Here is a 13,036-nt window from a genome sequence, read left to right as displayed (position 1 = left end):
TGGGGTTTCACCGTGTTAGCCAGGATGGTCTCCATCTCCTGACCTCGTGATCCGCCCGTCTCGGCCTCCCAAAGTGCTGGGATTACAGGCTTGAGCCACCGCTCCCGGCCAGAGACTCTGTTTAAAAAAAAAAAAAAAAAAAAAAAAAAGAACTGGGGCCTCTGCCTCAGTTTGCCCTGGAGCCAGCCGGGGCCCGTCCTAATTTGGAGCACAGTCTTCCCGGTGCCTAGACATGCCAAGGCCCCTCCCACGTGGGACACCCTCTCCGTTTAGTACCTGACCACCTGTTTCAAAACACAGGTGTTTCTGGTTTAGAAACTTGGAAGGCAGAATGTGTTTTCGCGTCTTCTAGGAGGGTTTGCTGAGGACCGGACCACGTAAGCCTGAGTGGATCCGGACTCAGCTGCAGCCCTTACCCGCCTCATGCTGATGATCTATGCATGCAGCAGACACATCCACTGTCCTGTGTGCGGGTTTTTAAAACAGTTGCCCTGGATGAAACTGAATAAACCAGTGACGCTATTCAAAGTCTTTCTGTTCTTGGGGGGACGCTGTGGGCAGAGGGGATAAACTGCAGCCCCTGGCCCTCCCCTGGCATCTGCTGACTGGGGGACCCCCATCATGGCATAAAAACCTTCTCCTGTAGCGCCCTCTGGCCTCCTGTCACTGGTCACTGGCCAGTGTCCTCCCAGGCTGCCCCGGGAAGGGGGCGTGGACATCTGTAGAATGGAGGCAGGGTGCTCAGGTCCAGACACGCCGCCATGGGGCTCCAGTCAGCTGGGACCCCGAGAGCACAGGGTGCCTCTGCCTGCCGCTTCCCCTCCCAGACAGGTCCCTCTCTTTCCAGAAACAAAGGAAGGGGCAGCCCCAGAGGGTGGCTGAGTGACAACAGAGCCCACCTGGACAGGGTCGGCTTGGAGGTCCCCCCAGTCCCTTCAGGAGAGGAGCCACTGGAGCACTGGTCGCCTTGGGACATTCTCCAGCCCCAGGTCACTGTGGGGCAGCAGGAACAGGTGGGTCCCTCCTGTGGGCTGGTGGCACTGCTGAGGAAGCACCAGACAGCTTTTTTTTTTTTTTTTAATTCAGAGTGGCTCTGTCACCCAAGCTGGAATGCGGTGGCATGATCTTGGCTCACTGCAGCCTCCTCCCTCTGGGTTCAAACGATCTTGTGCCTCAGCCTCCCAAGTAGCTGGGATTACAGGCACACACCACCATGCTTGGCTGATTTTTGTATTTTTAGTAGAGACGGATTTTCACCATGTTGGCCAGGCTGGTCTCGAACTCCTGACCTTGTGATCTGCCCACCTCAGCCTCCCAAAGTGCTGGGATTAGAGGTGTGAGCCACTGCGCTCAGTCTATGTTTTTAAAAATATAGGTTTATTTTAGAGACGGTCTGGCTCTATTGCCCAGGCCAGAGCCAAAGTGCAGTGGTACAATCATAGCTCTCTGCAGGCTCCAGCTTCTGGGCACAAGCAATCCTCCCACCTCAGCCTCCCAAGTAGCTGGGACTACAGGTGCACACACCACCATGCCCAGCTAATGTTTTTTGTAGAGATGGGATCTTGCTATGTTGCTCAGTGTGGTCTTGAACTTCTGGCCTCAAGCGATCCTCCTGCCTTGGCCTCCCAAAGTGCTGGGATTACAGGTGTGAGCCACTATGCCTGGCCCGTTCTGTATTTTGTCGCCCACTGAGGTAGAGGCCCCCTTCTAGGAAAGAATTTGTTTTGTTTTGTTTTGTTTTGTTTTTTCGAGACAGTCTCTCTCTATCGCCCAGGTTGGAGTACAGTGGCATGATCTCAGCTTGCTGCAACCTCCACTTCCTGGGTTCAAGCAATTCTCCTGCCTCAGCCTCCTGAAAAGCTGGGACTATAGGCATGCACCACCACCATGCCCAGTTAATTGTTGTTTTTTGAGATGGAGTTTCACTCTTGTTGCCCAGGCTGGAGGGCAGTGGCACGATCTCAGCTCACTGCAACCTCTGCCTCCCAGGTTCAAACGATTCTCCTGCCTCAGCCTCTTGAGTAGCTGGGACTACAGGCATGCACCAACACGCCTGGCTTATTTTTGTATTTTTAGTAGAGATGGGGTTTCTCCATGTCGGCCAGGCTGACCAGGTCTCGAACTCCTGACCTCAGGTAACTGCCTGCCTCAGCCTCCCAAAGTGCTGGGGTTATAGGTGTGAACCGCCGCACCCAGCCTCTTTATTTTTTTTCTTTTTTTTTTTTTGGTATTTTTAGTAGAGACTGGGTTTCACCACATTGGCCAGGCTGGTTTCAAACTCCTGGCCTCAAGTGATCTGCTGGCCTCCGCCTCCCAAAGTGCTGGATTACAGGCATGAGCCACTGCACCAGGCCTTGTTATTATTTTTAACTCTGGCACTTCACCCTAGAGGCTGCTAGGAATCAGGTGTGCCAAGCAACTGGCACCACTCCATGGAAAGCGTTTGGGGCAGTGCCTTGGTTCTGCCAACCCTAAGAGGCCAGGCTGCCCCTTGGGCTGAGCAGTGGCCTCAGTACCAAGCCCTGGGCCAGCAAGCCCACCAGCCTCGAGACAGACTGCACTTCCAGTGGAGGCTGCCATTTCCTTAAAGGGAAAACATGCCCCACCCCTGTCAAGGGCAGGACACAAATCACTGGCATGGAGGAACCCACTCCACACCCAGCAGATCATCGACACAGACTTTTTTCTTTTTCTTTTTTTTTCCCAGATAGAGTCTCACTCTGTTGTCCAGGGTGGAGTGCAATGGTGCGATCTTGGCTCACTGTAACCTCCGCCTCCCGGGCTCAAGTGATTCTCCTGCCTCAGCCTCCTGAGTACCTAGGATTATAAAAACCCACCATCACGCCTGGCTAATTTTTGTATTTTTAGTAGAGACGGGGTTTTGCCATGTTGGTCAGGCTGGTCTTGAACTCCTGACCTCAAGTGATCCTCCTGCCTCAGCCTCCCAAAGTCCTGGGATTATAGGCATGAGCCACCTCACCCAGCCCAAGACTTTTTGCCTCAGATGCTGCAGAGCCCTGGTGGGGCCCAGGAGGGCAAGGCCCAGACAGGAGCCGAAACCCATGTAGAACCTGGCAACCTATAGCTCACACCTGTAATCCCAACACTTTGGGAGGCTGAGGTGGGCGGATCGCTTGAGCCAAGGAGTTCGAGACCAGCCTGGGCAACATCTCGAGACCCTGACTCTACAAAAATACAAGAATTACCCGGGCTTGGTGGTGTGTGCTTGTAGTCCCAGCTACTGGGGAGGCTGAGGTGGGAGAATCATCTGCGCCCAGGGAGGTCGAGGTCTGCTGAGGTAAGCGTGCTGACGGATGCGGAAACTGCCACCCCAAACACAGGTAAGCAGACTTTACCCTGCAGGCGGTGGCTCCTGGGGCCCAGCCCTGCAGAAACACATGGGGCAGGCTGGGCGGAGGGGCTCACGCCCATTATTCCCAGCGCTTTGGGAGGCTGAGGCAGGCGGATCGCTTTTGATCCCAGGAGTTTGAGACCAGCCTGGGCAACATAGCAAGACTCTATCTCCACTGAAAATCAAAACAAAACAAGACAACTAGCTGGGGATGGTGGCACACGCCTGTAGTTCCAGCTACTGGAGAGGCAGAGGGGGAGGATCACTTGAGCCCAGGAGGTCAAGGCTGCAGTGAGCCATGATTGCGCCACTGCACTCCAGCCTGGGCAACAGAGCAAGACCCTGCCTCTGCACCCCCACCCCCCCCACAAAAAAAAAGAAAGAAAAAGGAAATATACAAGGCTACGGGGTAGTGTACGGGGGCCAGGCTGTGGCAGAAGCCTCCCAGCATGGCCTTCTCCAGCCCCATCCTCATTGGGTAAGGTGTTGCTGTGGATCTGTGTGTTGCAGCTTCAAGGACAGACCCAACTCGGATGTCACCAACTTACCAGGTAATGGAGTTTCCTAAAGTGTGCTCTGCTGGAAGGGCGAGCACGGAGGGGGCCCGGGGAGGGAGGTTTCCTGCTCTACAGCATCCCCAAGCCTCACCAGGCCTCTCCCCTTTAAGTCTCTATGTGCATCGTTCTCCAGATGTCCCTCCCCATTGCTGGAGCATCGTGCAGCGGCCAGCCCAGCCTGCCAGGGGCAGAGACCCTGCACTGGTCCCCGGGCTGGCTTATCTGCTCCAGTGCAGGGATGATCAGCTGGAACTCTGACCCCACTCACATCTGGATACGCAGTGAGAGGCCCGTTGCGGCTGTGACACTGGGAGGAAGCCGGAAGGAAGCAGGGCTCCATGCTCTTGCTCCAAGTGAGCCGACCAGGGAGCCAAAGTCAAGGTGGCCTGGGAGCCACATCCACCCACCTGGCCCTGGGCTCTCACAGCCACTAGAAACCCAGCAGCCTCTCCCCTGGGTCTGTGCGGGGCTCTTCAGCCCTCCTGGGGGCTCAGTGGCTGGGACGCTGCTTTATAGACAGTGCATGGCTCCGCCACCTGACAGCTCCCAGAGGGTTCTGGGGGTGACTGTAAAGAGCGGTGCTGGCCCCGAACCTTTCCTATTCCCCTGGATTTAGTTTCCAGTAAGTGGTGGGGAACTGAACATTTTGTCCCGTAGTGGTGGGAGAGAGGGCTGGCCACATGGGTCCAGGCCACCCCTCAGCCTCCACAGCCTGCCTCTCGCCCGGCCACAGGGACAGCAGAGCAGCTCCCCCATCCAGGTAAGCCCCCCGCCCCCCACACAGCCCCATCACAAGGGAATAGCCGCCTGGTGTCGTGGGAGGTGACGAGCTTTTTTTTCCCTTTTATTTATTTGAGGGACAGGGTCTTGCTCTGTTGCCGAGTAAGTGCAGTGGTATGATCATGAGCTCACTGCAGCCTCGACCTCGTGGTAAAGTCATCCTTCTGCCTCAGCCTCTCTTACAGGTGTGCGTCACCACGCCCAGACACCCAGCTAATGTTTGTACTTTTTATAGAGATGGGGTCTCACTATGTTGCCCAGGCTGGCCTCAGGCGATCCTCCCACCTCAGCCCCCCAAAGTACTTGGATTACAGGTGTGAGCCACTGCACCTGGCCGGGAGCTTTAATTTTTCCCACATGTTAACAGCATTATGGGGCTGGGAGGAGGCTCTCAGATTTCCCTGCCCTCCTCACATCCTCAATCCCCCGGGGCATGGGGGTGTCAAGCATGAGTCAGGCTGAGCCTGACTCTGAAGCTATTACCAGCTCTTTAAACTTCAAATCTTCAACCAACTCTGTTCTCTAATCCAACACATTCCCCAAATGAAGGGGCTGGACGGTGAGATATCAGGAAACCCCATGAAAATAGATGCATAATAAAGGTGAAAATCATTTAAAATGTTCCCTTCTTTTTTTTTGAAACACTCTTGCTCTGTCGCCCAGGCTGGAGTGCAGTGGCACAATCTTGGCTCACTGTAACCTCCACCTCCCGGGTTCAAGCGATTCTCCCACCTTAGCCTCCCGAGTAGCTGGGACTACAGGTGCGAGTCACCACACCCGGCTAATTTTTGTATTTTTTGTAGAGACCGGTTTTCACCATATTGGCCAGGCTGGTCTCGAACTCCTGACCTCAAGCGATCCACCCACCTCAGCCTCCCAAAGTGTTAGGATTACAGGCGTGAGCCACCGTGCCCGGCCCCCAATATTTTTTAAGCTCAAATGATCCCACGTCCCCAAGACTGTGACAAATTCAATAACCAAAACAAGCATGGCCACGGTCCAGGTGGAAGGGGGCTGCCCCGAGGTGCGTTCCCATCAAAACCCGCTCCCGGGTGCGGCTCACACCGCTCACAGCATGTCACCCATCTTCTCTTGAAACCCCGTGAGTTGCCGGAGGCCCTGTCCTGTGCTTCCCGTTTCAATCCCAGGATCAGTCAAGTCTGGAGCCAGGGAGGCGGCTCACACGGGTCTTCCCTGGAAGGAGAAGGCAATTCGCAGCAGTTCCTGGCCCAGCTCTTGCTGCCCGCCTCCGGGGCCGAACTCGGCCGACAGCTCCCGGAAAGTGACGCAGACGCGGCGGGCCTCAATGTGTCTGCGGTGGATGGCGTGCTTCCACTGGTGCCTTGCGGCCCCCGTGAGGACCAGCAGGGAGCGGGCGGGTAAGGGGATGGCCACCTCCACCTCCTGGCATAGCACCGACCGGCTGGGTGCTATCACGCTGTCCACCAAGGCCTCCGGGGCAGCCGACGGGGCCGAGCAGAGGAGCAGGCTCCCGGGTGCCTCCCGACACATGGACAGCACGGTGGGGGACAGGAGGTTGAGGCTGACCAGCCGCTCCCCCCACAGCCAGGCGTCGTCCAGGTGGGGGTCGATGGCAGAGCCGCGCTCGGGGCAGTAGTCCAGGTTGCACTGCTCAACGGGCCGGAAGCCCTCCAGCCCCGGGTAGAGGCTCATCCTCCGCACCACCTCCCGGCTGAAGCTGGGGAGGCCGCAGAAGCCCTCGGTCTTTAGCTTCTGTTTCCGAAAGTTGACTTTGGGGCCATAGTCCTGACGGATGAAGACAAAAAGAACATGAGATGTCTGACTTTATGAAGATGTCTACCACAGACTAGGTCCGAAGAATTCAATCACAGTGACCAAGGCAAGCAAAAGCCTCCTGGCTTCATGGAGGTGAAGCAGGAGGAGGCAGACTCAAGGAGACAGAAGTGACAGCAAATGGCCGGGCGTGGTGGTGCATGCCTGTAATCCCAGCGCTTTGGAAGGCTGAGGTGGAAGGAGCTCTTGAGGCCGGGAGTTCGAGACCAATCCTCTCTACAAGAAATTTAAAAATTAGGCTGGGTATGGTGGCTCCCGCCTATCATCCCAACACTTTGGGAGGCCCAGGCTGGTGGATCGTTTGAGCCCAGGAGTTCGAGACCAGCCTGGGCAACATAGCAAAACTCCGTCTCTAGTGAAAAAAACAAAAATTAGACAGATGTGGTGGCGCAGGCCTTAGTCCCAGCTACTTAGGAGGCTGAGGTGAGACGACTGTTGGAGCTCAGGAGGTTGAGGCTGTGGTGAGTGGAGACTGAGCCACTGTACTCCAGCTTGGGAGACAGAATGAGACACCCTGTCTCAAAATAATAATAATAATAATTAGCTGGGCTTGGTGGCATATGCCTTAGTTTCAGCTACTCAGGAGGCTGAGGTAGGAGGATCACTAGCGCCTGGGAGGTCAAGGCTGCGGTGAGCCAAGATCGCACCACTGCACTCCGGTCTGGGCGACAGAGCAAGACCCTGTCTCAAAAAAAAAAAAAAAAAAAAAAAAAACAACCACGAATAACCTGTACACAAATGTTCACAACAGCCAAAAACTGACAACACCAATGTCCATTGACAGATGAATGAGGAAATGAAATGTACAAACATCCAACAGGATGTCACAAAAGAATGGGGCCGGGCGCGGTGACTCACGCCTGTAATCCCAGCACTTTGGGAGGCCAAGGCGGGCGGATCACTTGAGGTCAGGAGTTCGAGACCAGCCTGGTCAACATGGTGAAACACCGTCTCCACTAACAATACAAGAATTAGCCGGGCGTGGTGATGGGCACCTGTAGTCCCAACTACTTGGGAGGCTGAGCCAGAAGAATGGCTTGAACCTGGGAGGCAGAGGTTGCAATGAGCTCAGGTCATGCTACTGTACTCCAGCCTGGGTGGCAGAGCGAGACTCTGTCTCAAAAAAAAAAAAAAGCTACAATGAAGGCTGAGGGGGCACCCAGGGATGTTGACTGTCCCAGTGGCCATACATGGAGGCTGGGGAGGGAGGAATGGGGGTGAGGGGGTGAGGGGACGTGAGGAGGCGGGGTCACTCCAGCCTCCAGTAGAGTTTGGACACAGGTAGGGAAGGGGTGAGTTGGAGGGAACAGCGGGCCCGGGGAAGGGGAAGCATGTGAGGAGACAGGACACTGATGGTGACAATGGGAGGTGGGGGCGCCTGCAGCTTGGGAGAATGGGGTGCCCTCGCCACCACCATTGGGGTGCAGAGAGGGGCAGAGAGCCCAGCAGCACATATCACGGGGAGAGGGGTACCTGGGTGCACCTCTGCCCATCAGACACACGTCCTGCAGCACACAGGCTGCAGACGGCCCCAGGGTCTGGGGAAGTCGCCCACTACTAACCCTGGAGGTTTGTGGGGTATGGCTGCCGAGGAAGGGGAGGGTCCCCAGCAGTAGGGCTGCCCCCTCAGCGCAGCCCAGCCCTCCCCATGGGCTCAGGGCCAGCCTACCTGCTTCCTCCGTCCAGACTGGGAGAGCTTCCAGGGGTCACGGTCCATGAGCCGCACCAACTCGGCTTCTTCCTCCTGGGTCACAAAGTCCTCGATCAGCATCACTCCTGGGAAGGGGAAGGCCCAGCCCTCAAAGTCAGATTCCTCTGCACCCACGGCCCAGCCGGTGTCGGAGCAGTAAATGAAACGGTATGTTTTCTGCAAAAGAAACACAGGTCCACAGGCTGGGCAACAGAGCGAGACCCCGTCCCTACGAAAAGTTAAAATAGGCCGGACGCGGTGGTTCACGCCTGTAATCCCAGCACTTTGGGAGGCCGAGGTGGGTGGATCACCTGAGGTGAGGAGTTCAAGACCAGCCTGGCCAACATGGTGAAACCCCATCTCTGCTAAAAATACAAAAATTAGCCAGGCGTGGTGGCAGGTGCCTGTAATCCCAGCTACTCAGGAGGCTGAGGCTGGAGAATTGCTTAAACCTGGAAGGCAGAGGTTGCAGAGAGCCAAGATGGCACCACTGCACTCCAGCCTGGGCGACAAAGGGAAACCCAAAAAAAAAAAAAAAAAAAAAAAAATTTAAATAAAAGTTAGCCAGGTGTGGCAGAGCTACTCAAGAGGTTGAGCAGGAGGATCATTTGAGCCCAAGAGGTTGAGGCTGCAGCGAGCCATGGTTGTGCTACTGCACTCCAGCCTGGACAACAAAGCAAGACCCTGTCTCAAAAAAAAAAAAAAAAAAAAAAAGGAAAGACGCGTCCTGGAGCCATGGCAGCCCCGGCACTTGTGTGCCCTCAGGAGACCCTCTGATGGCTCATTCCTCCTCTCAGGCCACCGTAGAAGGCAGCTGGAGTCTAGGGGGAGGTGCAGGCAGAGCCTCTGCCCCAGGCTGACCGGACGGCCTGCAGCCATCTGGAGTTAACATGAATTTGATTGGTTTCCTTTCTCACTTTCCTCCCCTGTAAAAGAGAAGGGTTTGTACAACGCGTTTTTCCTTCTCCATTTTACAAAGGCGGCTCAGCAAAGTTGGGGAACCAACCCGAGGCTGGACAGCACCTCCTGCACTCCCATCTCCATGGCTGCTTCCAGGAAGACCCAAACTGCCTATCATGAATCTATGGACCCTCATCTCTTTAGGTCTTTGCTGACGCCACCCCGGTACCCCAGGGGCTGCCCGTGCCTATCACCAGCCTGAGGGTCACCCAGGAGGGCAGCCTCCTTCCCTATAGAGCTGAGCATTCAGCTGAGCTCCTCGGCGCCCCAGCCTCCCTCCTCTTCACTCTTGTCCTCAGGGCACTTTTCCAGACCCAGCATCACCCCTCAATCCTTATACCCTGGGCTGTCACTCAACTCCCACCCCATGTCCCTCTCTGCTCTGCCACCATCCCTGAGGCCTGGCGGTACTCTCAGGGCTCCCCCATGCTAAAGAAAGTCTGGAAACCAAGACGGGTGCGTTGGCTCACACCTGTAATCCCAGCACTTTGGGAGGCCAAGGTGGACAGATCACCTGGGGTCAGGAGTTCGAGATCAGCCTGGCCAACATGGTGAAACCCCATCTCTACTAAAAATACAAAAGTTAGCTGGGCGTCGTGATGCATGCCTGTAATCCCAGCTACTCGGGAGGCTGAGGCAGGAGAATCCCTTGAACCCAGGAGGCAGAGATTGCAGTGAGCTGAGATTGCACCACTGCACTCCAGCCTGGGTGACACAGCCTGTCTCAAAAAAGAAAAAAAAAAAAGTCTAGAAACTACTCCTGGCCTTGTCTCCTCCCAAGCCACGGCTCCTCCTCCTCCTCCTCTCCTGTCACCACCATTCCTGTACCTGCAGCCTCCCATCCCCCAACTCTCCTGGGGCCTCCACCTCTCTCAACTGTCTCTTTTCTGCCTTCTGTGCAGCCATCCTTGACCCTGACCCCAAGTCACGCTGCCAGTGACTACTTCTTAAATCTCTCCCTTGGCTTCCGCTACCCCTTCCTGTCCACCTGTCTTCATTAAAAATAGTTAGTTAATGGCCAGACGCGGTGGCTCACACCTGTAATCCCAGCCTTTTGGGAGGCCAAGGCGGGAGAATCACTTGAGCCCAGGAGTTTGAGACTCGCCTTAGCAACACAGAGAGATCACATCTCAATAAAGAAATAATAAATTCTGGCCAGGTGTGGTAGCTCACACCTGTCATCTCAGTTCTTTTTTTTTTTTTTTTTTGAGACTGAGTCTGGCTCTGTCGCCCAGGCTGGAGTGCGGTGGCCGGATCTCAGCTCACTGCAAGCTCCGCCTCCCGGGTTCACGCCATTCTCCTGCCTCAGCCTCCCGAGTAGCTGGGACCACAGGCACCCGCCACTTCGCCCGGCTAGTTTTTTGTATTTTTTAGTAGAGACGGGGTTTCACCGTGTTAGCCAGGATGGTCTCGATCTCCTGACCTCGTGATCCGCCCGTCTCGGCCTCCCAAAGTGCTGGGATTACAGGCTTGAGCCACCGCGCCCGGCCCATCTCAGTTCTTTTGGAGGCTGATGCAGATGAATTACTTGAGTACAGGAGTTCGAGACCAGCCTGGCCAACATGACAAAGCCCTGTCTCTACTGAAATAAAAAAAAGTAGCTGGGTGTGATGGCGCTCCTATAGTTCCAGCTACTCGAGAGGCTGAGGCAGGAGAATCGCTTGAGCTGGAAGATGGAGGTTGTAGTGAGCCGAGATCGCGCTAGCGGACACCAGCCTGGGCAACCCCATCTTGAAAATAATAATAAAACATTTTTTAATTTTCTTTTTTGAGATGGAGTCTCGCTCTGTCACCAAGACTGGAGTGCAGTGGCACGATCTTGGCTCACTGCAACCTCTGCCTCCTGGGTTCAAGCGACTCTCCTGCCTGAGCCTCCCAAGTAGCTGGGACTACAGGCACGTGCCACCACGCCCAGCTAATTTTTTCTTGTATTTTAGTAAAGACGGGGTTTCACCATGTTGACCAGGATGATCTTGAACTCCTGACCTTGTGATTCTCCCGCCTCGGCCTCCCAAAGTGCTGCAATTACAGGCCTAAACCACCGAGCCCGGCCAATAATAAATTTTTAAAAAAGAGTTTCGCCAATGAAATATTTGCATCCATGGCACTAAACATTTTACATGGATTATCTAGTTTCATCCCTAGGACAGCCCCAAGAGGAAGGTACCATAACTATCATGGGCAGGAGGTGTAGACATGCGGAGGTTCTGGCCAGAGTCACCCAGTGAGGACCTAGGAGGCCACCAGACCTCAGCCCTGGGCTCTGTGGCCCGTCTCCTCTTCCTCTCCCATCTCCAGGCTCTTCACACCCTGGGCTGCCACTCACTGTGGGCCGCTGTCTTTCTCTGTTCTTCCCTCCAGGGACCTCAGCCCCTTCTAATGCTTTACTTCCAGCTCAGACACCTCCTGAGATCGGCACTATCTCCTCCCGCTCCTGGGGCCCTCCCATGGGAAACATTAAAATTGGGAGTCCCCCGTGTGTCGACTGAGCAGGCTGGACTTGTCCCAAAGGCCATGGAGCGCTCTTGAAGGGTTTTAAAGGAGTGATGAGGTCAAATGTGAATTTTAGAACGATCTGGAGAGGGGGAGGGGCAGCTATGAAGGGGTGGAGGCTGGAAAGTCAGTGAGGAACTGCCCCAGTGCCCTGAGATCCTGGACACCTCATTTTCCTTGTTCCACATCCATCGTGTTGGGAAGGTGTTACCTCCACATGGCCACTGGCGCAGGTCAGACTTTCTGCAATTTCTTTTCTTTTCTTTTCTTTTCTTTTTTTTTTTTTGTTTGAGGCAGGGTCTTACTCTGCCACTCAGGCTGGAGTGTAGTGGCGCTCACAGCTCGCTGCAGCCTTGACCTCCTGGGCTCAGGCAATTCCCCCACCTCAGCCTTCCACGTAACTGGGACTACAAGCACACGCCACCGCACCTAGCTACTTTTTAAATTTTTTGTAGAGGCAAGGTCTTGCTATGTTGTCCAAGCTGGTCTCAAACTCCTGGACTCAGGCGATCCTCCTGCCTCAGCCTCCCAAAGGGCTGGGATTCTAGGCATGAGCCACCGCACCTGGCCCCTTCCACAAATTAAAACTCTTAAGTTCATTCATATTGTTGCACAGCCGTTACCACCATTCAGAACTTTTTCATCTTGCAAAACTGAAACTCTTTCCCCATTAAACAACAGATCCCCATCTCCGCTTCCTGAGCCCCTGGCAACAACCCTTCTACTTTCTGTCCTTGTGACTACCCTACATAGCTCACACAACAGGAATCCTGCAGTATTTGTCTTCTGTGACTGCTTCCTTAACTTAGCCTCATGTCCTCAAGGTTCATCCATGCTGTAACATATGTCAAAATGTCCTTTTTTTTTTGAGACAGGGTCTCGCTATGTTGCCAGAGTGCAGCAGTGGCATGATCATAGCTCACTGCAGCCTTGACCTCCCAGACTCCTGGGTAGCTGGGACCACAGGTGCGTATCACCATGCATGGCTAATTCTGTGTAGAGGTGGGGTTTCACCATGTTGCCCATGCTGGTCTCAAATTCCTGGGCTCAGGCGATCCACCTGCTTCGGTCTCCCAAAGTGCTGGAATTATAGGCGTGAGCCACTGTGCCTGGCCTGTCCTTCCTTTTTAAGGCTGAATAGAGGCCGGGCGCGGTGGCTCAAGCCTGTAATCCCAGCACTTTGGGAGGCCGAGGCGGGTGGATCACGAGGTCAGGAGATCGAGACCATCCTGGCTAACATGGTGAAACCCCGTCTCTACTAAAAGTACAAAAAACTAGCCGGGCGTGGTGGCGGGCGCCTGTAGTCCCAGCTACTCGGAGGCTGAGGCAGGAGAATGGCGCGATCTCGGCTCACTGCAAGCTCCGCCTCCCAGGTTCACGCCATTCTCC

General features: G+C 55.0%; 1 protein-coding gene across 1 annotated transcript in view; it reads right to left on the bottom strand.

Moving 5' to 3' along the window:
* Positions 1-4,724: 4,724 nt before the first annotated feature.
* Positions 4,725-13,036, bottom strand: part of ALKBH4 (alkB homolog 4, lysine demethylase) — a 10,337-nt gene continuing 2,025 nt past the window's right edge. Inside the window, exons 2-3 of the mRNA XM_025379003.1 lie at positions 8,174-8,371; positions 4,725-6,456 (exon numbers count right to left, since the gene is read on the bottom strand). Coding sequence (XP_025234788.1) covers positions 5,869-6,456; positions 8,174-8,371 — 786 coding nt within the window. The 3' untranslated portion in view covers positions 4,725-5,868. The remainder of the gene's footprint in view (positions 6,457-8,173; positions 8,372-13,036) is intronic.

This window comes from Theropithecus gelada, chromosome 3 (genome assembly GCF_003255815.1).
Source record: "Theropithecus gelada isolate Dixy chromosome 3, Tgel_1.0, whole genome shotgun sequence".
NCBI lineage: Eukaryota > Metazoa > Chordata > Mammalia > Primates > Cercopithecidae > Theropithecus > Theropithecus gelada.
Note: the sequence above shows the minus strand (reverse complement) of the source record. Positions and strands in the feature narration are given on the sequence as shown.